Raw genomic sequence first — 27621 nt, forward strand, 5'->3', positions numbered from 1 at the left:
CGGCCTGCAGAGCTAGACTTCTGGTCCGGGCACTGGACCCCCGGGCCTGCAGGCCTGGACCTGGGTCCGAGGCACCCGGCGTCCGGGACACCAGTGAGAATCCACGTTCGTGGGCCTATTCATCCAACCCAGTGGCCGTGCGCTCGCTGGGTCCCGACTCCTGGGGGTGGGGGTAGACAGCGACGGCTGAACCCGAGCGCAGCTGACTCCCACTCTTCGCGTTGCAGAGTAGCCGCTTCGTCTCCGGGGGTGCGAGGGGCGGGTGGCGAGCGCAGCACCGACACCTCGTTCCCCGCAACCGCAGGAGCCCAGACCTGCGAGCGGCCGAGCCCGACACGCATGCGCAGGCCGCTAGGTCGTCCGTCGGGGCGGAGCCGGAGCGCCGGAAGCTGGAGACCGGGACTTCCGGCCGGCCGGAAGAGTCTCGACTTCCGGGTTTTCTCAGTGGGCGAGAGAGGGGCGGGTAGGGCGCCGCGGCTGCGGCCATGGAGAAGCTGCGGCGGGTCCTGAGCGGCCAGGACGACGAGGAGCAGGGCCTGACCGCGCAGGTAACGAGCCGGCGCCGGGGTCGCGCCCGTGCCGGGGCGGGCGCGCGGAGCTGGGCCACGGGCAGGCGTCCGGCGCCTCGCGGGAGGGTCTGGGGAGCGATCCAGGTGGGCGTGGCGTCCCTGTGGAGTCTGCGGGTGCTCGTGTCGAGGCCCCTCTCCCCAGCTGTGGCCTTGAGACCCTCAGGAATCCGTTTCGCTGCCCGTCATCCTCCCCCAGAGAGCCCGCCCAACCCCGCGCCGCCGTCCCCCAGCCTAGCCCGGTGCTCCGCGCCCGCTGTGGACTCTGAACCTGGCTGGCGGCGCGGTAGGCGTGCGGGTGCGCGTGCTGCAGAAGCGGGAACCGTGAAGCCCCGCCGCCTCTGTTAGCCCCTGGAGTTAAGGGAGGTGTGAGTGTGTCTAGTCTTGTGGAAGGAGGGAGACTGGAGGGAGAAAAAAAAACCCAGATCATTGAGAAGGGAAATAATACGGAATCAAAAGCTGTCTGTTGAACTCTGTTAAGAGATTTAACAAAAAACAAAAAAACCCTTGTCTCTGTGGTTTACCCACGAGACTTGATCAGGGTTACTTCCTCTAGTTAGAGGGTTAAAAATAGTGCAGCAGGAACTGTTCTGTAAGTATCTGTGTTATTTGCCTGCAGACCAATTCATGCTTGCCTGTCACAGAAGTGGAACATTTAAAAGGATGCGGTATTACAGAAGGACCTTTTATTTGTCCCCTCTCCTGTCCTAACTTCCTTCCTTGTGGTCATAATTGTTCTGCACCTCTAGTGAACAGGATTCTGGACTATTCTGTGAGGGTTCAGAGACTAAAAGCAAAGCATCTGCTCTTAGTGAACTCTATAACCAGTTTGGCAAATCATAACCTTAACATAAGAACCGGTCAATAGTAATATGAGAAATGTCCATTAGGCAGCAGTGGCTCACCCAGCTCATTTATTGAACTACTATTTTCTTCTTCCCTTTTTGCTCCAGATCTTTGCTATACAAACAGCAGCCCTAGCAACATGCAGCTGTTTCAATTATTTGATTATTCAATTTAATTTTTTTCATTTCAGTTCAATTATTTAAATTAATTAGAATTAAATAAAATTTAAAATTACTTGCAGCCACACCAGCCACGTTTCCGGTGCTGGCTAAGCTTGGAAGTTAGTGGCTGTTGCGTAGGACATTGCAGGCTTGGGACATGCCACTCAGAAAGTCCTGTTGAGCTGCTCTAAACCTTGGGGACAGGAGGGTGAGGGTGCCTCTCCTCTTGAGCCCACTCTCTAGAGAGGAGAAAGATTACGTAGAGAAGTCATTGATGGAAGATGGGAGTGACTGACTGGAAGGGACACGTGCTGTGAGTTCAGAGGAAGTGGTCATTTATTCATTCAACACATATTTTGGTACCTACATGTGTTTGGTTTGGCTTTCCCCACATGGAATTTATATTTTAATTGGGGAAAGCCGTTAATAAACAAGTAAATATAAAAATGTGTCAGCCACTGGTAAGTGCCATGGAAGAAGGTTAAGCAGGTTGAGGAGGTTGGGATCGCCTGATTGTGTTGGACGGTCATCCAGGGCGTGTCTGTCAGGGTGACATTACAGCATCCCTCCAAAGAGTCCCCAGGGTACCTGGGCAACTCATGCAAATGTAGATCCTGAGAACAGTGCTCAGCTTGTTGAAGGCCAGTAAAGAGGCCGGAGTGTCTGGAACGCAGGGAGAGTGCAGTGCGGCTCCGGATTACGGACCCAGTGAGGCTTTCAGCTTTTACTCTCAGTACGCTGAGGAGCCGTGGGCAGAGCGGGGATGTGACTGACTTGGATTCTAAAGGATCACGTTGGCAGGCCTGTGGAGAACAGACTGGAGGCTGGTCAGAGGACTCGGGGAGTGGTCCTGGGGAGAGCCCGCTGGCCTGATCAGGGAGATGAGGGTGACGGTGGTTTAAAGTGAGAGTGGCCAGGCTCTGTAAGTGGCTTGAGTGTAGAGCTGGTGGGATCAGTGGTTGATGGGTAGGATGTGTGAGTGCTCAAGGAGCCAAGGGTGCCTCTGGTTTGACCTGAGCAGCTGGAGAGAGGGAGTCTCCCTCAGCTGGGCCTGGGAGGTGCGGGTGGTGGGGCGGGGAGTGGGCAGAGTCTGGGTGTGGAGTCTGAGGTGCCAGGTGCTGAGTGGAGAGGCAGGAAGGCTGCTGGGTGTGAGATGCTGCAGAAAGTACTTGCGATAACCAAGGGATTGTGGGTAAGCAGACAAAAGATAAAGCTCGGGTTTGACCTCTGGGCCTTTCCAGTGTGAGGAGCTCAGGAGAGAGGGGGCAGCCAGGGAAGAAGGGGGAACCTGGAGAGGGCAAGGGCGGGACAGAGACGAGCTGATCAGTTCATGCGAGAGCCAAAACTGAAGGGGCTCACTCAGCCGTCAGTCACTCTGGCCTCTGGCTAAAGCCGGAGGACACGCCAGCTGCCTTGGGCTCCGTCTTCCCCCAACAGTGGGTGTTGATCAGGGATCTTGTAGGGCAGCGAAGGCCAGGGGTCAGGCAGATTTATGGCCTCCGAGGTCAGGGGAGAACGGCAGGGACTGAGGGGTGAGTCCGGAGGGCCCCTCCCCTGCCGCCCAGCTCTCCTGAGGGCCTTGGGGCTGGGAGTGCAGGAGGGTGGAAGGACAGGCCGGCTGCCCATCCCTGACTGCGGGCAGGGGCAGTGCACCAGGCGTGCACTTCTTCCCAGCTCCTTTTAACCAAGAGCCAGACCCCTAGCCTGGCACTTAACACAGACCCCCAGGAGCCCCCAGGAGGTGTTTGTTGAATGAGTCAGGGAATGAAGGAGCAGAGGCTAGAGGATGAAGTCATGCTTTCTGTCCGTTTAAGATGGAAGAGGCTTAAGCCTATTCTGTCCTTGATGGCTGGTGGTGTGGGGGGGGTGGGGTGGGCGGTGTCTCCGAGGCCACACGGTTCTCTGTTGGCCTTGGGGAGAGAAACCAACTGGGTCAGGTCCCTGGGAGGTCAGAGGGTGTGGCATCTGAAGCCCTGGTGGCTAGGTTGACCTCTGCCCTCTGTGGTGGTGGGGACAGGAAGAGGTGAGGGTCCCAGGCAGCATGGTGGTGGGCGGGCGTCCGTTCTCTGCAGGAGATGGAGGAAGCCCAGGGAGGAAACTCTGGCTCCAGCAGAGGCGCCAGGCGGAACTGGAGGTTGAAGTGGCAGTGGGGCGGAGTGGTCAGTGGTGGTGGAATGGGAAGCAGGGTGCTGTGGACAGCCATGTGCAAGGGAGGCCCAGCAGGCCGGGGCCAGGGCCCTTGAAGTGCAGACGCCCTGGTTTGATGCCCTGTCGTGCATGACTGCCCAGAGGACGAGGAAGGAAGGCTTGAGTCATGAGGGGGTGTTGCCAGGTGGATGGAGGGAAGGGGTACCTTTGCTGTCTTATCGAAGTGAGGTGCCCTGCTATTTGCACTGGGAAGGGGGGCTAGCGGAGTGGTGAGGTGGGAACCCAAGGGGACATCATGGCTGGAGAACAGTGGCCTGGGCCTGGACATGGGCTCATTTCAGGGTGTGAGAGACCCTGGGCCCCCGAGAGGCGAGGAGCAGAAAGGCTGGGCTGTCAGAGGATGCAACAATCAGCCCAGGCTCTGCCAGGAGGGGCAGGACCCCCCACCAGGTGGGGTCCTGGTGAGAGAGGGTGACCAGAAGAGCAGGAGGACCAACCGGGAGAGGGATCCCGAAGGGCTTGGGGCGTGAACCCGGAGGGAGGGTGTGCACGCCTGCTTCCCCTACCATCGTCTGGGAGGCTCTGTGTCCTCGCCGTCTCTGCAGGCGCAGCTCCTGGGAGCACAGTGCTGGTCGGTGCCCTTGACTCGTGGGTCGTGGCCCGGGAGGCGGGCTCCAGCTTCCACTGCTGCCTCAGGCAGGCGTCCGCCTCCCGACTCCTCCATCCCCGTGGTCTGTTCCTTCACCTGCAATACCGGTGCTGCCGGGAAGATATTTTCCTGCATTGTTTCCAACTCATTTTTTTCTTTTTAATGAAGTTCTAGTTGCAGGTGTTGTTGATTTCTTACAGCATAAAGAGGACACCAGAGAACAGGAGGGTCGCTCCCACTTCATGAGATTTCCTTTTTGCTTCCTCTCCCTGTGATAAGGAGTGAAGTGACTGGTGGCAGTTTCAGTGTATGTTTCTCTTCTAAGACTCGATGCACGAGGTCGAAGCACTTGCTGCTTTTGCTGGGCCCCTTCCTGATCCAGGCTGGGCTGCACGTCGCACCTCCCCGCTCATGCCCGCGCCGTCTGTCTGCGGGGTCAGGGCTCCCTCTGTCTCTCGTGTGGACAGGGCAGGGCCTGGTTTCTTGGCACTATGGATGGACATTGTAACGTTTTCCCAGCGTTACAATAGGAGTTAAGGACTCTGTGATATGTTTCTGTGTCTGGACAATCTGCAGGGCTTGCGACAAGTCATTTGCTTGTGGATCGAATATTCCAAATTTGCAAATGGGAAGAATTTGTCTGGCAGATGACAGTAAGAGGAAAAATATCTGCTGTTATACAAAGAACTGCGCTGAAAACCAAGTCAAACAAAGACAGCAGGGTGATTGAAACCTGAAAAAGAAAGTGAGAATGGACGCTGAGTCCGCTCACTCCCTGCTGAGTCCCCACCGCCTCCCCCACCGTCACCACGTGTCCGCACTGACCACTGAGACACCCTGCCCCGGGACACTGTTTCTAACTTTCCCAGACCAGCAGATCCTTTGCTGTGCATGTACCATCTTCAGGGGTCATTCTCTCCCATGTGGTTAAAATGTGCTTGATGTGTATTCTTCCTGATCAGAAAAAAAAATTTTAGATGTTGTTATAGGCAAGTTCATTCTTTGTTTACAGTGGTTAGTTTTAGTATAAACAGATGACATTGCTGGAAACAAGATTGTAAAGCAAATTTAAAAAACATTTAAAATGTGTTTGAAAAAAAGTGATGGATGTTACGTTGGCGGAATCTTGATTTAGTTGTTTTTATCTACTTTTCATGCTACATAAGGATTCACAGACTAATCTGTTGAGGTAAGGAATGTAGACAAAAGTATTTTCAGCTTTTGCATACAAAACTTTCTATTTTTGCTTCCTTATTCTTGAAAATATGTTATAAGCATGTGGTCTTTTAAGTATTTAAGTATATGGTAATAACATGTTAGAAATTTAAATTTTCAATATAAATCCTTATTGTATATTTATAGTTTTTTTGAAACAGCCAGTGTTGATACTTTTTCAGCCTTATTGGGAAATAAATTTTAATAGTGTATTTAGTAATGTAAATATGTATTTACCATTTGCAACCATGTAGCTGAACCTAGAGAGTGCTAAACTTAATGAAGAGAAAGACAAATACTATGTTACAGTAGTCCTGATTCCACTTGATTCTGACTCTCTTGATTCTTCCACATGATTCTGAATCATTCCACCTGATTCTGTCCTGATTCCACTTATACTTAGAATCTTAAAAAGTATGGCATACAACCATAAGTTGTATGCCAAACAGGTACTGACCAAACAGAAACAGACTCACAGGTATAGAAAACAAACTACTGGTTACCCGTGGGGAGGGGACGTGAGGGCAAGAGAGAGGGTCTAGGTAAGAGATGCAAACCGCTGTGTGTAAAATGGACGAGCAGCCGAGATGCATTGTGCAGCACAGGAAAATATGGCCACTGTTTCCCAGTAACTTCAGAGGGAATATAATTTATAAAAGTAGTGGATCACTGTGCTCTACAGCTGAAGCTAATAAAATGTTACAAACCGACTGTACTTCCTGTAAAGAAAGTGTGTAATCAGTACTGTATGCACACTGTTGTATGAGATATGTGGGGTACGCGTTTCCCATGTGATTTGGTTAGAATGTACATGACATCCTGGAATGTTTTTGCTCTAGAGTTAGTGATCATTTCAAAGCACGTTTTTTTAATAACTTAAGTCTAGGAAATGCAGGCTTTCCTGAGTTGGTTTTATTTATTTATTTTGTGAGTTGGTTTCAACTGAGCTTTTTGTAACTGAAGTTGTCGGGGTACCCCATGGCAGAGGCTGATGGTGGCACCCCAGGTCCTGGCTGCTGGGCGGATGAACCCGTTGCCCTTGAGCTCACGGCTGTCCCCTTGGGCTCACTCTGGGGGTCCTGTGGCACGCTGGGCCCTCCTGGCAACACGCGCACCCCCCCACACACACACCCTGCAGCCAGAGCATCTGGTGGGAGGTGGGTTCCACAAGGGCAGCGGGCCTCCCGGCTGGACGGACAGTGACGTGCGGTTTTCACCGAGCACAGCTGAGGTCACAGCCCCACCCAGTACCTCCCCTTCTCTGCCCAGCCTCCCTGGGTCCTCAGGGCTTCCCCTGGGAGTGGCTCCTGCAGGACCATCGCGTCAGGCTCTGCGTGTAGGAACGTGGCCCAGACGCCCTCAGACACACACACAGAAGGTGTGGGTCCCGACTCCACCTCAGCACCTGTCAGCCGCTCGCCCATCTTGTGTCCTCTTTCCCTGGTTTTTAACCAGTGAGCATCTTATAATGTGTCTCATCGCGTATGTCGTTTCCTCCGCATCAGTGCTCCCCCCGTCCCTAACAGTAAGAGTTTTCCAGACACAGTGCTGTTATCTCACCTGCAAAGGTGACAGTGTCTCCAGGACGGCCCGATCCCCAGACTGTTTACATACCCCTTCACAGCCGAGGAGTCCTCACGTTCTTAAGCCACACTGCTGCGTGCAAAGTAAAACAGCTTCATCGTCTGTGTTGGAGTGGAGATTTGCCTTAATGTCATGTAAAGCATCAGGTTGGCCACGTGGTGATGTAAAAACATGTTCTAATTCCCCTTCCTTAAGGTCCTTGATGCCTCGACGCTTAGTTTCAACACCAGACTGAAGTGGTTTGCCATATGCTTCGTCAGCGGCATCTTCTTCTCCATCCTTGTGAGTTAAAGCTTTATGTTGCTTGATAATTTCTGCTTCGTGTGAGACTAAGCATTCCATTTATCTGGACTGTTTCGATGGGACTTAGTTAGTCACTTGAAATAAAGGGGTAGAGATCAATAAAAAGATGTAGAGACTAATATTTAGGGGAGTTTATGGACTTGAAATAAGAACCACTGTGTGTGTTAGGAGAGTTGCAGTCAGTGATTTAGAAGAGTTTTTACTTTTTGTAACTTGTCATTTATAAAAAGAATACTTAAGTAGAATGATACTTAGATATATAAAGAAGATTATGTAATAGCTCATTTATATAGACATATGCAAATAGGCATAAGGTTCAAATTAGCAAATAACATTGAAAATTAACTACTTTTTAAGAAACTGTATAATTAGAGACCACATGTTAACACATTTATGCTTTAACATATTATTATATACTTTTAATATTATAGTAGCAGATTTATATTTTAATCTATTACAATGGTAAAATGATTTTTAAATAACTATAACATCTTAACTCAGGGAACTGGATTGCTGTGGCTCCCTGGAGGCATAAAGCTTTTTGCCGTGTTTTATACCTTTGGAAATATTGCTGCATTAGCCAGGTATGTATGGAAGTTTGGCTTCTCAAAATGTTTTGTTTGCTTTCATTATCAAAATTCTCTTTTCTAACAGGATATATTTCTGTCTGTGTATACGTATCGTGGTAGCTCAGTGGACTGCCCTGTGGCTCAGACGGTAAAGCGTCGGCTTACAATGCGGGAGACCCGGGTTCAATCCCTGGGTTGCGAAGATCCTCTGGAGAAGGAAATGGCAACCCACTCCAGTACTCTTGCCTGGAAAATCCTATGGACGGAAGAGCCTGGTAGGCTACAGTCCATGGGATTGCAAAGAGTCCGGCACGACTGAGCGACTTCACTTCACATACATATCATGAGTTCAGAATTTACACTCAGTAAATACTTAGACTCCTGCTGTGTGCCAGCTGCCATCAGTGTTGATGGTGAGAAGAGCCAGCATCTGGAGGTGCTGCCTATGTGCCAGGCACTGTCTGTCACCCCTCCATTATACATCCAGGTGTAGGAACACAAGAGAGGGGGCAGTTAGTCACTAGGGAAGTGCCTAGTGAGGTGAGCAGGCTGGGGTCCCCCCCGACAGCCCTCCGGAGTCCTGGCTTGCAGCTGCCTCGTGATGGGGATGGTCAGATGCCCGGCCGGCCAGCGGGAGCAGATCTGGGTTGGCAGCGGGGTCGGGCGGGGCCGTGTGGGGCAGTGACTCCGAGGACTGGGCGCTGGGCCTCGGGGGGTGCTGATGTAGCTGTCACATCTGTCAGCTCTCAGCATTCAGAGGTGAGCCCTGTCTCCTTGGGGACGTTCCAGATCAGAGGTGGTGGCGAAGGGACAGGCGTCAACCACCGCTGAGCTCCGTCAGTCTCGGGGCTCATCCCGTTCCTCAGACCACAGTCTAGAGGAGCCTTGGAGAGCTCTGTCACACTGTTTTGCTATTAGAAGCTCTACGCTGGCAGTGCTCCTGGAGTTGATTCCGCTGTTCATATGTGTCATGTGCGTCGAGATAAGGAGACAGTCACTGAATTGGCCCACGTTAAGAACACACTGCCTTGTCCGCCTGGGCCGGCCTCAGTGGTCATGCTGACCCAGAGCTGAGAAGTGACGCTGTGAATGACTGTGAAAGGCATTCCTGTGTCATAGAATACACAAAGATTAAAGTTTCCTTCTAATTCTTGTTATTCAGTCACCCAGTCATGCCCGACTGTGACCCCATGGACTACAGCACGCCAGGCTTCCCCGTCCTTCACAATCTCCCAGAGTCTACCCAAACTCACGTCCATTGAGCCAGTGATGCCATCCAACCATCTCATCCTCTGTCGTCTCCTTCTCCTCCTGCCCTCAATCTTTCACAGCATCAGAGTCTTTTCCAGTGAGTCAGCTCCTCACATCAGGTGGCCAAAATATTGGCATTTTAGCTTCAACATCAGCCCTTCCAATGAATATTCAGGACTGATTTCCTTTAGGATTCACTGGTTGGATCTCCTTGCAGTCCACGGGACTCTCAGGCGTCTTCTCCAACACGACAGTTCAAAGGCATCAGTTCTTCAATGCCCAGCTTTCTTTACAGTCCAACTCTCACATCCACATGCAACTACTGGAAAAACCATAGCTTTGACTAGACAGGCCTTTGCTGGCAAAGTGATGTCTCTGCTTTTTAAACCCTCTGTCTCGGTTTGTCATTGCTTTTCTCCCAGTGAGCAGGCGTCTTTTAATTTCATGACTGCAGTCACCGTCTGCAGTGATTTTGGAGCTGAGAAAATAAAGTCTGTCAGTTTCCATTGTTACTCCCTCCGTTTGCCATGAAGTGAGGGGACCCCGATGCCTTGATCTTTGTTTTTTGAATGTTGAGTTTTAAGCCAGCTTGTTCACTTTCTTCTTTCACCTCCGTCAAGTGGCTCTTTAATTCATCACTTTCTGCCATAAAACAGATTTAGTGAGATTGTTTAATTAAGCTGACAGGGTTTGTTTTCTTAAAAGCACTTATTTTTTCATAGACCAATTAATAGATCCATCTCTCATTTCTTTTGTTTCAAATAGTACATGCTTTTTAATGGGACCTCTGAAACAACTGAAGAAAATGTTTGAAACAACGAGATTGCTTGCAACAATTATTATGCTTGTAAGTAAATACTGATCATTTAAAAAAAACTTTCATAGGGTGTTTTTTTTTTGGCATTATTTATGAGTTATCACCTACTTGTGTACAGAGGAACTCATGTTATACTTCCTTGGCTGAATGTAATAGTCGCATTCTTCAGGCTGTGTGTTTGAAGAGTTTGGATTATGCAGCATTACCTGAATGATTGGCGGGGGGAGTCCTGGTTTCTTCGGCGTTCTCTAAAACATAGCACCGGGTATTTCAGGTGGGAAGCAGGGCTGCGCGTGTTTCACTCTCCAGCCCCATACGCCTTTCTTACTGGACCGCTGTACGGACGTTTTGGAGGGCGGGGCTGGAAGGTCGGGTCCCCTCTGCGTCCATCTGCGTCTTCTCTGGGAGAGTCCCCGGGCTCTCGTCCCTCCCCTGTTGGACTGTGGGACAGACCCCCGTTCTCCGTCTTCAGCCTGTGCCCCCTGCTGTCTCCTGCCTGTGCTTTTCACTGCTTTGGGGACGGGGTGTGGCGTGACAGTGCTCTCTCTGTAGGAGATGATTGCAGTGGGCTCCTTATGTAAAGCTAAGCAGACTAGGACTCACCTTCCATTAACACTTGTACCAAATATGGTGTCGGTGGTTTGAGTTACTGAGCGTGAACATAAGCATCACACATCCCGGGAACAGCTGTTATCACTCATGCATTCGTGAAACAGTCTCTGTTGGCTTAGTCAGCAGATGACTGCTTACGTGTTTCCAGTTTGCCAGGGAGGACTGCAGTCATAGACTTTAAAATAACACTCAGGGAATATATAAGGACAGTTAGAGTAAGCCGCGTCATTAATTTTGTTGTGTTGGTGTGTTATGCACATGAATGCAGAATGGTGTATGCATTTTTGTTAGGCTTATGAAAAGACTCAAAATCGACCATTTTCCTTGCCTCTCCCTAGCTGTGTTTCGTGCTCACCCTGTGCGCTGCTCTTTGGGTAAGTTACCTCGGCCGCGTCTGTTTTCTGCTGTGTGGACCCTCACCAGGTAGTGTCATCACACCGCCATCTCAGAGGTGCTCAAAGTCTGATTTCTTAGAACCCACCAGAGGCTGGTGTCCTTAAAGTCATGTGTGTAGCGTCCAGTCAGTGGCCAGACTGGCGGGGGAGCCTGCCACCTGAACGGATGGAGGTGAGGTCCTGCCTGCTTCCAGGTCAGGGTGCCTGAGGGGCCCTCGCTGAGGGTCTGCTGCGCTGTCTGCTGCGCTGTGGCCCTCGGGCGGGGAGGGCATCGTGGGCTTAAGGGGTCCCAGCAATGAGAGAGGGCCAGAAAGCAGGCCAGACAGAACAGCGCCAGGGACAAAAAGGACGCACTCTTGCACACTTACAGCTCTTCAATAGCGTCTAGAGAAGCTGCTGTTTTACAACTCTGTTTACTTCCTGATGCTCCTGATCCTTCACTGTATTTACGTATTGTTCTTGATCTACTTCCAAAGGGGATTGAGGTGGTTCTTGAGCTCCCAAGAGCACAGCGCATTTCAAAGATAATGGGGTGGTGTATAATACACTTCAGAAATGTTCCACCAGAAGTGTTCTGAGTTTAGTTTTAATGATATAAGGACCAGGCTTTAGTTACACAAGAATTCACACAAGAATTCACTAATACCTCATTTCCCAATTGTAACTTAAAAGAATTTTCTTAAGCAATTTTTTGCATATCCCTGTGGGAAATTGATTTCTGATGTGGAATGGTCCAGCAGTCTGTTTATAAGCCGTAGATTAAAAATAAGTGAAGAAGTTAATATAAAGATGGACACATTCTAAAAATGGATCATTTTAAAACAGCTATGGAAACTTTATATTATTCTAGAAGATCACAATACAGTTTTACTTCAAAAAGTAACTCAAGGAAATAAAGAAGTGCTGATGAGTAAGATACATCAATTCCACATAGGATACAGATCTGCTAACCAAGTGGGCTTTTCAATGTCGATTTTATTTACTTATTTTAAAAAAAATACTTATTTATGTATTTGGCTGTGGCGAGTCTCAATTGTGGCACAGATCCAGTTCCCTGACCAGAGGACCAGGGATTGAAACCCAGGCTCCCTGCACTGGGAGCAGGAGTCTCAGGCACTGGACCGCCAGGGCGGTCCCTTGATGTTGACTTCAGAAAAGTCTGCCTTCACTTAAAAGGCCTAACATCAAAGAGGTTTAATACTTTAAGCCTGTGCACAGTTCTTTCATTAACATTTAATGCCATATATTTAGCAGCATTTGAGTAAATGGAATCAGAATTCTAGAAAGAAAGTACAATTTGTGGATATTTAATTTTCAGATTTACTGAATCTTAAATTTATCATACTAAAACTTAATGAAATGAATGGAGCTATCAGTTATGTGGTTTGAAAGGAAGGAATTGAACTAGGCTGTGAAAAATATTTTAAAATGTTTAACTGGTTATATCTTTGTCTTTGCTGTTGTCAGTGGCATAAGAAGGGGCTGGCCGTATTATTCTGCATATTGCAGTTCCTGTCGATGACCTGGTAAGTCTATACTCATTGTAAAGGTGGTTTCCTCAGCAGTGTTAAGCATTTAGTTCCGAGCCTGTGAGCCTAGGGAGGTCATTGGTGAGGTTCTCCCTGCCCCGGGGGAAAGGGCCTCCTGAAGGGTCAGGTGCCTGAGGTCTGCGGTGTGTCTGGGGTTGCAGTGATGGGCGAGGCGGAGGCTCAACATAGGAGAGCTGCAGAGAGGCGGGGCCGTGCTGACGTCACACGGGGAGGCGGGGCCATGCTGACATGTCACACGGGGCTGTGGGGCCGCGCTGACGTGTTACACAGGAGACGGGTTCGCGCTGAGATCAGGGCCATAGGGCCGCTCTGACGTCACACGGGGCTGTGGGGCCGCGCTGACGTGTTACACAGGAGACGGGTTCGCGCTGAGATCAGGGCCATAGGGCCGCTCTGACGTCACACGAGGAGGCGGGGCCATGCTGACATGTCACACGGGGCTGTGGGGCCGCGCTGATGTCACGCAGGGAGGCGGGAGCGTGCTGACATCAGACGCTGCTGCACGGCCTTCTGTGCTATGTGAGCGAGAAAAGGCGAGCAATGCAGGGGGTGCTACCCGCACGTGTAAACCCAGGTCGGCCACAGGCTGAGCCCGGGGGATGGCGGGGACCCCTCGCTCTGTGCGGTGTTGCTGAGCACCTGCAGAGCGAGTTCGTCCCTGTGCCGCCTCTGGCCCGGAGCACTCGCTGCGGCCCTGCCTCCCGGTCTCCTTGCGGCTTCCGCCCCTCCGCCCGAGTGCCTGGTCCCTCCTGATGGGCCGTCCCCTTCACGCAGCCGCGTTCAGGTCTGGGCGGCACCGAGGGCCCGGTGAGTATGTGATTGATGGAACGTGTCCCCCTCGCATGCTTCCGGGTCAGACCAGAAAAGTGTTTCTCACTGACAAAAGGCCTTTCAGAGTGTTCTTCCTTTCTTCTTTAGAGCTGTCTTCTTTGCGTCCTCTTAAGAGTCAGTAAACCCCTTCCTGGCTTCGCTGTTTGACATCTTGATGTCGGCCAGTCTGGGATCAGGGTGTGTTGGTGCTGTTCCTACGTTTCCTCTGAGACAATATCAGCACATGTTAAAGGCACTACTCTGCTTGTTGCAACATAACTTTCAGATGCTTTACTCTTTTTCAGTGACATGGAAAATTTTAAATCTTTGTTGCTTTCTATTAATACGTTGCTTTTTATTGCTGATATGTACTTAACGATTGTTTTACGCTTGAAGGAGAGGGCAGTTTATTCTGTTATTTTATAGGTTTTTTTCTTAATAACTTAAAAGGAGTAACCTATTACAAGTTCAGACTTCAGCAGGCATCAGAATCACTTAAGAGTTAGTTAAAAACACAGATTGCTTATTAAAAACAACAGTTTTTCATTAAAGAGGTGTGGGGTGGGCCCTGATAATTTGTCTTTTTAGCAAGTTCCCCAGTGATGCTGTATGCTGTCTGGCTCATGCTCTGAGAATCACTGTGTAATATTCTGCTCCTTCCTTTTTTTATGCTGTTAGAATATGGCCATTTGGCATAAAGAAAAATGTCATTTAGATTAAATTTCAACATTCTTGAATTTTTCTTGCAGGTATAGTCTGTCATACATCCCATATGCAAGGTGAGCTTGTTTGAATTTCATCCTGTTTCTGCTTCTCTCATTCTTTTTACAAAGATGTGTGAATTTTAGTAATTTTCATATTAAAATATGATTTACAGGGCTGTTTTTTTAATTGACTTTGAGTTTGTTCCCAAAAGGAAATGAGTTTTTAAGTGAGCTCAATAGAAGCTTGCCACATAGGGTAAACGCATGTGAACACGGGCCACGGGCTGGGTGCTGACTGCAGATGTGGCACCTGAACAGCTGCAGGTCGGGGGTGTTGGCGAGAGGTCCTAGATCCTTCCACGGCTGCAAACACCCAGTAGAAAGGAAGTGAGGCTGACGCATAGATGTTTGTGTTAAGCCAGGAGAAACATGTATTCTGTAAGTTGAGGTAACTGCCATTTAAAAAAATTTTTTTTTTTTTTTTTTTCCAGAAAAATGTGTTAATGTAATTGTGGAGGGAAAAGCAAAACTAACTACAGGCTTAAGTGTGACAGGTTCAGAAGCATATTCTGTTGAGGCACAGCTTCTTCATGAAATCTGGAAATGTAGGTTGTATATGAAAACAGCAAAACTGTATGCCTAATAGAACAGTGAAGGAAATTGGTAGAAATTCTGTTTTTATTCAAACGGGTGAGTCTTTCTGACGAACACTTAAAAGGAGAAAAAGCAAACCAGGGTGACCTAGAACAAGAGCCAGCCCTGGGGACCTTGGCTGGGGGTGCTCCTGCTGTCCCTCAACAAGGGGGAGCGGCGCCCTGGAAACGACGTCCACTGTGCTGCAGCCGGAGCACACAGCCAGGGCAAGGCTCACAGCCAGGGCAAGGCGGCGCTCCCCAGACGTGTCGGACCTGCGCCTCCAGCTTGTGCTTGCCCTGAACAGTTTGTGTAACAGCGATCACGTTGAGACTAACTCGTGCAAGGTGAATTCGGTCTAACACATGGATTTTTTTTTTTTTTTTGGAGTTCTTAGAATGTAGTTATAAACATTTTTGTTTTATTTAATTTTTTTTTAACATTTTTGTTTTAAAATCCTGTTCATTATTTCTTTTTAAAAATTTGTTTTTTGGGGTTTTTTTTTTTTATTTTTTCATAAGAAAATTAGCAATAAATGCTGGTTAAGATTTCTGAGTAAATAAATACCATTTCAGCAACTAATAAATTATTTCCGTGTCTCAGTTCTTGATTTCAAGTGACACTCAAGAAAGTTTTAGTTAACCAGGGAATGCGCTGGGGGTGTTCCACTGAGTTCTGATGGAAGAAGGTGATGGTGCCTTTGTCTCTTGGCAGGAATCTTTTTGCAAGTTTACTTTGGAGGCAAAATTATTATGTTGTTTTTCCTCTTTTTTTTTTTTTTCACCAGGGATGCAGTAATTAAGTGCTGTTCTTCTCTCCTGAGCTGAAAGCTGTTTGCAAAGAAGGAAACTGTTTGAAAAGACCTTTTGAAAGTTGGTGTTCTGTTTTTGGTGCAGTGTCCTTTTCCTGATACAGTGATCACTCCAGAACAACTGCACTGACCATGTAAGATCGTTTTGTATACTGATAAAACTACATACCCATTAAACTGTTAAATGCTTGTGACAGAAAATTCATTATGTGCCATTAATACGCTCTGACGAGGAGATTTTAATCATTGCCAAGTGTAAATGATTTTTAGCCAGTTTTTAAATCCTTTTTCTAAACAGCATTTGAGATGTGAATATTTAAGGATAAACCTACGCTTCAAGATATATTCAGCTTTTTTGGTGGTTTTTAAGGGTCTACATTTTTAAAATAAAAACTTGAAATGTGAAAGCTTTTACTTTAAGCTAAACCACTTTATTGTATGTAATAAAAAATAATATATAAATCTCATAATTTTGAAATAAACCTACACTTGGAAAAAATAATATTTTCTTGATCAAGTTTGTGATTTTTTTTTTCAAGTTTATGTTTTAAGTGGGTGGTCCGTTGATTCAGTTGAATAAAATGTAGTTTGGACACTTGTGCAATCTTTCTGCAGTAAAACGAGTAAGATAGGATCTCTGTCCTAATACCTGCACTGAGGACAGATTGGTGAAGGATGGGAAGACCAAGTGACAGAGAAAGCATCTGTCAGTGTGTTGTGCAGGGCAGGCCTGACAACAGGCGGCCCGGCCAGGTCAGGCCGAACGGAGGTACAGGGAGAGCGGACCACTGGGTCCGGTTGGGGGACAGCCCGGCAAGACAAGGCGCGGACGGAGGAGCCGGCCCACCGGGGACGGAGCGCTGCGAGGCGAGGCTGGATCCGAGGAGAAGTCGAGACAGGCAGACGTCGCCAGCTCCCCTCGCCCGTCAGCTCCCCCCCACCCCGTGTCCCCGGCCCGTCACTGACCCGGTGCGTCTGCATAGCCAGGGCCCGCTCCTCAGGAGGGTGGCCTTCCCGGCCTTGGTGACTGAGCTGGGATCCGAGGGGCTCCCAGGAGGCGTGGGGAGGACTCCTGAGTTGGGTCTGCGCAGAGCCAGCATGAGGCCGGGCTGCTGAGTGCAGGGGGGACGCATCCAGTCCTGGGTGGGTCCTGTCTCCAGCCGAGGCCACGGTTGGAGCCTCGCCTTAGGAAAATGCACGAGTCTCCAGAACCGGCCAGAAGCCCGGGGCTGTGCAGAGGACCCCTGGACGGGGCCCAGGGCGGCTTCGGGGGAAGCCGTGAGCCTGGAGATGGAGCGCGGCCGAGAGACGGACCGATCCCTAAGACAGGCCACAGCCCCGCGGAGCTGCCGGGCGGCAGCGGTGCAGACACTCCAGCGAGCCATGCCAGGTCCTACTGGGGAGGAGGGACCCCACGAGGGGCCTCAGAGCCTGGGGGCTGAGTGGGACTCTGTGGACGCGTGTCCCCAGCAGGGAGGGGCGGTGTGAGAGCCCTGCCCAGGCCCGCTGGGCCCTGCCCTGGTGTGAGAATGACAGACTTGTCTGTTGTTAACCACAGACTTCCTCATCCAACCTTCCCGCATGCTTCTTCAGGGTGGGGTCCCCTTTGGGAGCCAGCGTTTCGTGGTCGGAGGCTCGAATCCTCAGTAGGATCGCCCCCAGGCGAGGTCCTACGGGTGTTTGCTCCCTAGGCCAGCGGCCTTCGAGCGGGTCCCTTCTGCCACCCGGCAGGCAGTACAGCAATGCTCAGCGTGGCCCGGGTGAGGGACCCTTCCAGCGTCCGCTGGATAATAACCCCAACGCTGCACCGTGTACCGCTGGAGAAGGCAATGGCAAACCACTTAAGGATTCTTGCCTTGAGAACCCCATAACAGAATGAAAAGCTACCTGATGCGAAGAGCTGACTCATCTGAAAAGACCTTCATCTGGGAAAGACTGAAGGCAGGAAGAGAAGGGGACGACGGAGGATGAGATGGTTGGATGGCATCACCGACTCAGTGGACATGAGTTTTAGTAAACTCCAGGGGTTGGTGATGGACAGGGAGGCCTGGCGTGCTGCAGTCCATGGGGTTGCAAAGAGTCAGACACGACTGAGCGACTGAACTGAACTGAACCCATGTACCGTGAGCTCACAGCGGAGCCCTGGGGCTGCAGACTCGCGATTGCACAAGGATGGAGCACAGAGCAGCCACTCACTTCTGACCTGTTTGCTGTAGAAAATATCATTCTCACTACACGTTTTACTAAGTTGTCCTTAAAGTCTCAGTTTAAATGTTTAGTAATGACATCAGTAGACAGAGGCCACAGAAGAGAAGCTATGTGGGTCCTGAGAGTGTCCAGGGCTCTCGAGACTCACCGGTGCTGAGCAGAGACTGTCCAAGGCCCTCGCTCCCTGGACAGAGCCCACTCCAGTCATGATGTGGGCTGCCAAGGCAAACCTTGGCCTCTTCATCTGGAAAATCCAAGTATTACTGGTTCTCTCGGCACACTCTCAATGGGTTTCAATGACGTAATCTAGATAAAGTGGCTCACCACCTTAATGATGGGAAAAGAGAAAGTGTTGGTCGCTCAGTCGTGTCTGACTCTTTGCAACCCCCATCGTCTGTAGCCGGTCAGGCTCCTTTGTCCATGGGATTCTCGGGGAAAGAATCCTGGAGTGGGTTAACATTCCCTTCTCCATGGGGTCTAACCAACGCAGGGATCAAATCCAGGTCTCCCGCATTGCAGGCGGATTCTTTACCCTCTGAGCCCCGAGGGAAGCCCTAAATGTCTTTCTACTCTCAAAGCCTTTCATCCAATCAGATCAGTGTTAGAAGAAGGTGGTTTTTGTTGATGTTGTCATTGTTACTGACCAAGTTCTCTATTTCTCATTAATATAATAGGACTTTTAAAATCCATTAAAAAAAATCCTTTCTGTTAGGCTATGTGGGGTCTTTGCTGCTGCCCGGGCTTTTCTCTAGCTGTAGCGAGTGGGGGCCGCTCCCTGGGTGTGTTACTCTGGCTTCTCTCGGGGAGCATGCACTTCAGGGCGAGCAGGCTTCAGGAGCTGCTGCACGTGGGCCCAGCAGTCTCGGCTCACGGGCTTCTCGGCTCATGGGCTTCGCTGCTCCGAGACATCTGGGATCTTCCCAGATCAGGGGCTGAAGCCACGTCTCCTGCATCGGCAGGTAGATTCTTTACCACTGAACCACCAGAGAAGCCCTAAAATGGGATTTAAAAAAAAAAAACTAGAGTTAGCTTTCCATGGTTAAAATTCAGATTTAGTTTTAGTTCCAGATGTTTGAGCACTTTTCACTCTATCAAGTAAAAGCTTTGAATCAAAAGTCAGAAATGAAGTTGAGCCTATGGGAAGAGGGTGTAATTGGAAAGACAGTATTGTTTTCCTTTTTGAATTTTTCCTGAAGTATATGCCTTAGTAGAACCAAGAACTTAAAAAAAAATTTATGAGGAAAATGAAAGATTTCTTGAAATTATGGCTAGTTTTCTGATATTAATGTGGTCACTGGCTGTAATTTAATCCACTGGTAACTCCAAGGTGAGGACCAGTTGAGCAGTGTGTCTGTCTGATAAACAGCACTTGTCCACTGTGGATGTGTCCGTGGGGTCCAGGCGTGAAGAGGGAGCATGTCTGTGGCCCTTCTTTGTGGGGTGCGGTCATCATTCCACAGCCTCTATCATTTTCAGTTCAGTTTCAAACCTGTGGTACTGTAATTTTACTCAAGCGTGGATATACTCTTGGTATTTTACTTTAGTGATTGAAGTATTTTCTGCAGTTATTTTACTCATCCTGAAAATATTTTAAAGGGTTGTTGTGATGAAAAGGGGGCTTCCCTGGTGGCTCAGAGGTTAAAGCGTCTGCCTGCAATGCAGGAGACCTGGGTTCGATTCCTGGGTCGGGAAGATCCCCTGGAGAAGGAAATGGCACCCCCCTCCAGTACTCTTGCCTGGAAAATCCCATGGACAGAGGAGCCTGGTAGGCTGCAGTCCACGGGGTCTCGGAGAGTCGGACACGACTGCAGCCACGGCTGGGCTGAGGCTCATCTCCTCCTCCCCCGGGGCCGTGTGCGGTTGGGAGGTGTTCCCGCCCGGGAGCCCTGGTTTTCTAGGAGGCTGGAGACAGTCACCAGGCAGGCCGGCACGTGTCAGGCCGGCACGTGCCACACAGTGCATGCATCCCATGGGTGGAAGTACACGGCTGTGCTGACTGTGAGATGCCAACCCACGCTCACCTCCCACCCTCACCCTTCAAGGGTCACTTCCAAAGCATCCTAAGAATTAGGAAACGGGGCTTCCCTGGTGGCGCAGAGGGTAACGCATCTGCCTGCAATGCGGGAGGCCTGGGTTCAACCCCTGGGTTGGGAAGATCCCTTGGAGAAGGAAATGGCAACCCACCCCAGTATTCTGTCCACATTCTCCATAAAATACACAATCCCCGCTTCCAGACAGGGCTGCCTGCTGTCCTCTCTCCTCGACCTTCTCCCGGTCCCTGCCAGCATCTCAGGGCATCCTGTCTCCTCCCAAGGCTCAGGGGAAACACCCTGGAGACAGTTTAGGTCGTAGAACGCCTGCGGCGCTGCTGAAATCACTACGCATTTTAATCCCAGCTCTTCAGGGTGGTTTGAGGGTGATGGTGGAGATGACAGGGCCTAACCGACCCCTTCATCCCTGGCCATCAGGGGAACGTTTCCGGCCACCCGTCACGTTCCTTCTTGCCGCGCCATGAGCAGGGGAGCGCGTGGGAAGGGGGCCCTGACGGCAGGGGGGTGCTGGTGGGAAGCCGGGGAGCCTGGAGAGCGGGTCAGGGCCCCGGGCAGGAGGACAGGCCACAGCTGCGGGCTCTCGTGGCCCGGGCCGTAACCCACACCATCCAGCTGTGTTCCCGGTTAGCCCAGAAAGGGTTTCCCTGGTGACTCGGATGGCAAAGAAGGCACCTGCAGTGCCGAAGACCCAGGTTCGATCCTTGGGTCAGGAAGAAAGGAATTCCCTGCAGAATTCCTGCGAGTTACTGGAGAATTCCCTGGAGAATTCCTGAGAATTTCTTCCATTCCCTGGAGAAAGGAATGGCAACCCACTCCAGTATACCGTATCCAGTAATATGCCCGGAGAATCCCATGGACAGAGGAGTCTGGCAGGCTACAGTCCATGGGGTTGCAAAGAGTCAGACATAATTGAGTGACTAACGCTTTCCCTGGCCCAGAAAAGCATATCCCATGCATAGGGAAAAACAATTTTTTTTTGAGCTCTAAACAATGGATGATTCCATAAGTAATTCTCCATAAGTATTCTCCATAAGTAATGCAGGGACTCCTCATTTGAAATTTTGACTTTGGGATGCACTGCTCTGCAATTATTCAATGAATCATTCATTTATTTAACACACACTTGAAAACTGAAGGAGTGTTTTCAGGTCTCTACCACTAGACTCTAAGTTGACAGTGAAGCTGTCTCGTCCCTTTGAATCTCTGTTACAGCAGTAAATGCTTTCCGTGTGCTCACAGAGTCTCCTGAAATGAACTGAAGGTCTGGTAGTTCCTATATCACGATTTAAAGGAAACTGGCCTTTTAAAATTTTTTGCCTCTTCAAGGAATACGAGGTTTTTCATTTTAAAATGACTGTCTTTCAACATGATCCAAAAACAAAACCAGAAGGATGCCCTGACATGTCTGTGCCCGCCTCTGAGCTCCGGCCAGCTTCCTCCCGCGACACCGGGATGCGGGGCCGCGCGCGGAGCCCGCGGTCCCCCCGCCGCCGCCGGCCTGCGCACCATCTTAGAGGCGCCGAGAGGTGGCAGACGACTTTCTGGCCCACGTGCGAGGACCCCGCCTCGGGCGGAGGACACGCCCGGTCTTCCCCGCCTCTGACGGATTAGCCCCCGCGGCGGAAGGCCGCCCGGGGAGCTTCTGCCGCCCAGTCGCGGCGCCGGGCTTGCGGGCGTAGCGGCTCCTCCTCCCGCGGGCGCGCCCGGCTCCGCGTGGACCGGCCACCGCTGTCCCCGGAGGAAAGCCGGCAGAGCCCCTGGCCCCGGAAGGAGGGCAGGACGGAGGAAGGCAGCGGGGTGCCCGGGCGCCAGGCCCTGGGTTTGGACGCGGGGGGCGTGTGCGCGCCGGAGATGCCGCGGCCCAGCCCAGGTGGGTGCCGAGGGCGGGCGGGGGGGCGGACCACGGCCCCCCGGGGAGGGCGCCGGGCTCGGCGCGCCTTCACGGTAGCCGCCCCTCTCCTTCCAGGGCGCTGACCACCATGCCGTTCCCGCCCGCGCCGCCGCCGCCGCCCACCCCGGCCCCGGGGGTCCCCGCCGCGCGCCCGCCGCCCCGGAAGCCCGGTGCCCCGCGCAAGGCGGCGGCGCCCGCCTGCGCCCCGCCCGGACCCTCGCCGCCCGCCGCGGCCGCCGAGAAGAAGAGGCGGCCTCCCGAGCGGCCCCCGGGGCCGCTGTCCAGCTCCTGGCCCTCCGCCACCCTGAAGCGGCCTCCGGCCCGCCGCGCCCCCGGCCCGGCCTCCCCGCGCGCCCCGGCCCCGTGCGCGCCCCGGCCGGCCGGCTCCGGCGACGGCCCCGCGGGAACCGCGGCCTCGGGGGCGCGGACAGCCGCCCCGGGCGCCGGGCCCGACGCCGCCCTGCGCTTCTCGCTGAGCCTCACGCCCGAGGCCGTGCTGGTCATCCAGCGGCGCCACCTGGAGAGGCAGCTGCTGGCGCGGCCCCGGCGGGCGCCCCCCGCCGACGCCGGGCGCCCGGCCGCCCCCTGCCCCCGGGCCGCGGGCCTCGGCCGCCGTCCCGCGCCGCCGCCGCCGCCCGCCCCCGGCCCGCGGCCCGCCGACCTGCGCTCGCTGCTGAAGGTGTCGCTGCTCAACGAGCGGCACAAGTACGACGACGTGGAGTACGAGGAGGAGGCGGCGGCCGCCGACGAGGGCCTGGTGCGCAAGTGCACCGAGTGGCTGCGCGGCGTGGAGTCGGCGGCCGCCGCGCGTGACCGGCCGGGGCCCCTGGACGCGCTGCCGCACCTGAGCTCGCTGTGACCGCGCCCGCGGCCCCCGGGCTCCGGAGAGCCGGCCCCGCGGCCACAACCTGCCGGGAAGAGGCCGGACGGCCGCGACCCCGCCCGCACCCTTCTCGGGCTCCCCGCGGCCCACCACCTGCAGAGGAAGGGGGAGACGGCCGCCACCCGCCCTGCCGCCGGCCCGGCCTCCACCCCGCGGGTCTGCCCTCTGCACCTGTTGGCCTCTTCCGCACCCACGGGTGTCCTCGGGGCTCGTGGGTGGGGGGTGCGCCGCGGTGCCCATGCCTCTCGGCCCCCACCCCTCAGGCTCCCCTGGGGCCCCCACCCTCTGCGGGGGAAGGCCTGTCGGTGGGTGTGGCTTTGCAGGTGGCGGGGCCGGGTGACCCCCAGGTGCGGAGCTGGGCGCGGTGCTGCGTGGGCGGTTTTGCTTGTCCTGAGTGGGAAACATGCCCTGGGGCCTGGAAAACCGGCGACGCAGGTGCACCCAACTTCCCGACGGCCAGGGGGAGGGTGCTGACCACCAGGAGGTGGGCCTGGCCAGTGGGCGCCGTGATGGGCGCAGCGCTCTGTGGGCACCGCGCAGGCTCCTGGGCCCGGGAGCCCTCGTGCACAGTTCCCCACACACAGGTACGTGCCTGCACACCGAGACATGCTTACCTTCACACACTCAGCTCTCACGCTCACATACGTGTGCTCTCCTGCACACTATCCATACTCTCACTCATGCTCGTTCATGCACACCTGCTCACACCGGCCCACATACATGTTCTTGCCCAGCGTGCTCTCTCCACTCACACACACACACACACACACACACACACACGGGCGAGCACAGCTGCGGGGACACTTCAGTGTCGGGGGTGAGGGGGCAGAGGCCCCGCTTCTGGAGAAAGCACCCTCTGTATGTGAGTGCAGCTCACAAGCGTCTTTTGTGCTACAGAAAGAAGGGGGGTGGCGTGCAGAGAGCTGGACCCACATGCAGGACGCGGTGTGTGGGCCAGGGGCCCGTTTCTGGAGGGACAGTGGGAGTGCGGGGCAGATGGGTGTTTCCAGTGCTTTTAGTCCCTGTGTGAGAATCAGTGACGTGGTGGCTTTGTACAGGTGTATACAGTGATTTGGAAAAGGGAAGTTTCTATTTATTATTTGAATACAGGGTAAGACTCCCCTGCCTTTTAGAGGTCATACTCTGCTCCACTAACTCCAGGCTCGTTTCTAGATATTCCTTCCGTGCATCTGAGTATATTTACCGCCAAGGTTGAGAAGGGGGAGAAGGTTATACTCAGATAAAGCTGGTTATATGAGAGTGTAATGTATTACCTCAATTTCTGACTTATTTTATAACACTTAATAACTAGTTTAATGTTTATCTCATTAGACTTTAAAGTGTCAAGTCTTGCTTGTATTGTACATTGAAGCCTTACGTTTTTAAAAACCAATTTTGTACTTTTCTTGCGGAGGTCTCTGCTCTTGTCTCTCTCCCGTGCTAAGCACACATCTAGGTAGACACAAAGCATCTAATTTTGTGGCAGCTGGATCAGCCGCCAGATGACATGCAGGACCAAGGACCTCCACCTGCTGAATAGCTTGCCTCCTATATGAATGCCCAGAGCTGGACTGTGTTTTATTTTAAATGTGTGTCTTAATACCACAGTGGCAAAGGCAGCAATCATGCGGAGGTGACTTTAAGACACGTGTCTCTGTGAATGCTGCGGCCACCCCCGTGGAGTCTGCCAGGAGGAACGCTGCTCTGGACGTCAACCCACTGAGCGTCACCTGTGAGGTCAAGGAGGGCAGCGGCGTGCCTTGGCCTTACGCACACTTGGCATAAACAGCTGTGATTAACAGGCCCAGGTTCCCGCCCATCGTGACAGTAAGGACATTGTAAAGACTTTCCTAAAGGAATCGATGTTTGCGGAGCGCCCTTCTGCACCTCTGCGTCCATCCCGGCACTGCACGCGTGATGTCTGTCTGCGTCTTGTCCTCTGTCTGTCTCCCTCTCCTCGCCTCCCCGCTCCGCCAGGCCCGCAGCCCTGTCTGCCCGTAACTGGCCACGGACACCACGCACTTTTTCTCCTTTGCGACGTCGGATGGACTTGTGTGCCTTGCTCTTCATTTTAAAAGCAGATGGGTCAAATGTTCGTGTTGCTCTGGTGGACGACCCTCAATAAAAAACAACAAAAAAATGTTCTACACATGATGTGCGTTCATGTTGTAACTGATGTTTCGAGGATGTTTTCCAAGTCACTGAGCTGCAGTTTCTTCATGTTTAAGTAAAAGAGAAGCTTGATGCCTGTATTTCTTTTTAAGATGGTATTAAACACTGACCAGGAAGAGATGCGATCACCAAGGTATTCCGAGAGGATTCCCGACGGCCCAGTGGTTAGGACTGTCTGCTTTCATTGCCTAGGGCAAGGACGTGTGCAGTCCCTGGTCAGGGAGCTAAGATCCCACACGCCACCCCAAGTAGACTTCTTCTGAGATGGCCTCTCCCTGGTACTGCCCTAGCTGAGACTTTGGAATTTCCGGGGGTTAGCAAAGGGTTGTGCCTGCCTGCTAAGTCGTTTCAGTCGAGTCCAACTCCTTGTGACCCCGTGAACTGTAGCCTGCCAGGCTCCTCTGTCCATGGGATTTCCCAGACAGCAATACTGGAGTGGGTTGCCATTTCCTCCTTCAGGGGATCTTCCAGACCCAGGGATCAAACCAGAGTCTTAAGTGTCCTGCATTAGAAGGTCAGTTCTTTACCACTAGCTCTTAATTGCTGCCAGCAAGGACCAGGATTTTAAGAAATCCATTGCTAATCAAATCATGTCATAATAAAATGACCTGGCCTTCCCTGGTGGCTAAGACCGTAAGAATCTGCCTACCATGTGGGAGACCTGGGTGTGATCCTTGGGTTGGGAGGGTCCCCTGGAGAAGGGAACGACTACCCACTCCAGCATTCTTGCCTGGAGCAGTCCCTGGACAGAGGAGCCTGGCGGGCTACAGTCCACAGGGTCACAAAGAGTTGGACACGACTGAATGACTTTGACAAGGCTACTTGCCTGCAGTACCTAACCTCTTGTGGGGTCCCAACTCTCATGAGAGCTAATTCCAGAAATACTCCTATGAATATGTTCCTGCTAACAACAAAATTTGCATATGTTTTAGGGAGCTCATTACCCCAGATTAAGAGTTCTATCTACATACGCTCACTACTGCAGTGTTTTTCTTTTGCTGAAAGTAATTTCAGTCTGGTGGGTCATTCCAATCAGAAGAGTCAGTTTGAATGATGGTGAGAACTAGAGATTACTCAGAGCATGAGGTCTGTCTTTGAAACCTCTGGGTCCGTGGAGAAAGAGTGAAAAACGATGTCCATGGAAGGAAGAAGGTGGAACCCTGCATTCTCTGGGTAACTGGTGACGTTTGGGCCTAATCCTCCCATCGCTGCCGCTCCCGTGGCTGGACTGGGAGCACACACCCTGCAGGCCGGGCCTCTGAGTATAGTGAGTGAACATGGAAGGTCTCTATTGAAGGGCAGGGCACGTGTGACTTAATTCCACATATTTAGGGGACACCCTGGCACTTTAAGAGAGGTTTTATGTCCATCTGTTCTATTCCCAGAAAAAGCAGATGCCAGAAATCAGAAACTTCAGTTTTGTGGTTTCCCAACAAATGGCACAGTTCCAGGGATGGTGGCGATCTGTGGGATCTGGTCAGATTAAACTGACTCTGAAACTGTAATTTTGTACCCTGGATTCAGATTGCTAGGAGAAATATCAGAAACCTCAGATATGCAGATGATACCACTCTAGTGGTAGAAAGTGAAGAGGAATGGGAGCCTCTTGATGAGGTGAAAGAGGAGAATGAAAAAGTTGGTTTTAAATTCAGCATTAAGAAAAAAAGGCAAACAAAGATCATGGCATCTGGTTCCATAATTTCCTGGCAAATAGAAGGGGAAAGAGTAGAAACAGTGACAGATGGGCTCCAAAATCACCACGGATGGTGATCGCAGCCATGAAATGAAAAGACCCTTCTCCTTGGAAGGAAAGCTATGTCAAACCTAGACAGCGTACTAAAAAGCAGAGACATCAGTTTGCCGACAAGTGTCGATCTCGTCGAAACTATGGTTTTCCAGTAGTCATGTATGGATGTGAGAGTTGGCCCATAAAGAAAGCTGAGCACTGAAGAATTGATGCTTTTGAACTGTGGTGTTGGAGAAGACTCTTGAGAGTCCCTTGGACAGCAAGGAGATCCAACCAGTCCATCCTAAAGGAGATCAGTCCTGGGTGTTCACTGGAAGGACTGATGCTGAAGCTGAATCGCCAATACTTTGGCCACCTCATGCGAAAGATTCCCTCTGCCTGAAGTACCCACAGTCGTTCCTACCTGGAAGAAGCCTGCAGGAGTATCAGAGCCGGGGCCTGGGCATCTCCGGAAGTCGGGGGGGGGGGGGCCAGAGTGTCTCCGAATGTAGGGGGCCCACTCAGGATGCAGTGCTGCCTGCAAGGGCACAGCAACCTTCCCTCTATTTGCAGGTGTAGACAGTGAGTCCTAAGGGGAGAGCCCCTCATCGCCAGGCCCCTGGGTTCAAGTTCTTAACTTTCACATGAAGGATCTAGCAAGCAAGGAGGGGTGCATGGGTGACCACGTGGGAAGGACCCTCACCAGGGGCCACATCCAGGTGCCTCACTAAGTGTGTTTTAGAACCAACTTTTCCATGGAGTATACATTTAAAACCTTTTATGGATAAAGATCACACCGAGCTAGTGAGTGAAAGTCTCTCAGTCTTGTCTGCCTCTTTGTGACCCCATGAACTGTATAGTCCATGGAATTCTCTAGGCTAGAATACTGGAGAGGGTAGCCTATCCCTTCTCCAGGGGATCTTCCCAACCCAGAGAATCAAACTGGGGTCTCCTGCATTGCAGGCAGATTCTTTACCAACTGAGCTATCAGGGAAGCCCCATGCTAGAAATCAACAAAATAGGACACTGACAATACAGAAAACTCACAGTGTCTTAAGTTGCTTCT

The 27621-nt window shown here is 51.8% G+C and overlaps 2 protein-coding genes across 3 annotated transcripts; both read left to right on the forward strand.

Annotated features, from left to right (window-relative positions):
- The first annotated feature begins 395 nt into the window (after nt 1-395).
- Nucleotides 396-16126, forward strand: SFT2D1 (SFT2 domain containing 1). Of its 2 annotated transcripts, none has more exons than XM_020885946.2 (8): nt 396-548; nt 7365-7451; nt 7974-8056; nt 10058-10139; nt 11060-11095; nt 12584-12642; nt 14226-14255; nt 15601-16126. In XM_020885946.2, exons 1-8 carry the CDS (start codon nt 486-488, stop codon nt 15638-15640), a joined length of 480 nt encoding a protein of 159 aa, XP_020741605.1. In that variant the 5' UTR covers nt 396-485; the 3' UTR covers nt 15641-16126. The 2 variants fall into 2 exon arrangements, with proteins under 2 accessions (XP_020741605.1, XP_070317781.1); XM_070461680.1 differs by lacking the exon at nt 15601-16126 and adding an exon at nt 14672-14840.
- Nucleotides 16127-21296: 5170 nt separating this feature from the next.
- On the forward strand, nt 21297-24808 carry PRR18 (proline rich 18). Its single transcript, XM_070461329.1, has 2 exons — nt 21297-21753; nt 21850-24808. Exon 2 carries the CDS (start codon nt 21863-21865, stop codon nt 22631-22633), a length of 771 nt encoding a protein of 256 aa, XP_070317430.1. The 5' UTR covers nt 21297-21753; nt 21850-21862; the 3' UTR covers nt 22634-24808.
- Nucleotides 24809-27621: the final 2813 nt, after the last annotated feature.

Source organism: Odocoileus virginianus, chromosome 34 (genome assembly GCF_023699985.2).
Source record: "Odocoileus virginianus isolate 20LAN1187 ecotype Illinois chromosome 34, Ovbor_1.2, whole genome shotgun sequence".
NCBI lineage: Eukaryota > Metazoa > Chordata > Mammalia > Artiodactyla > Cervidae > Odocoileus > Odocoileus virginianus.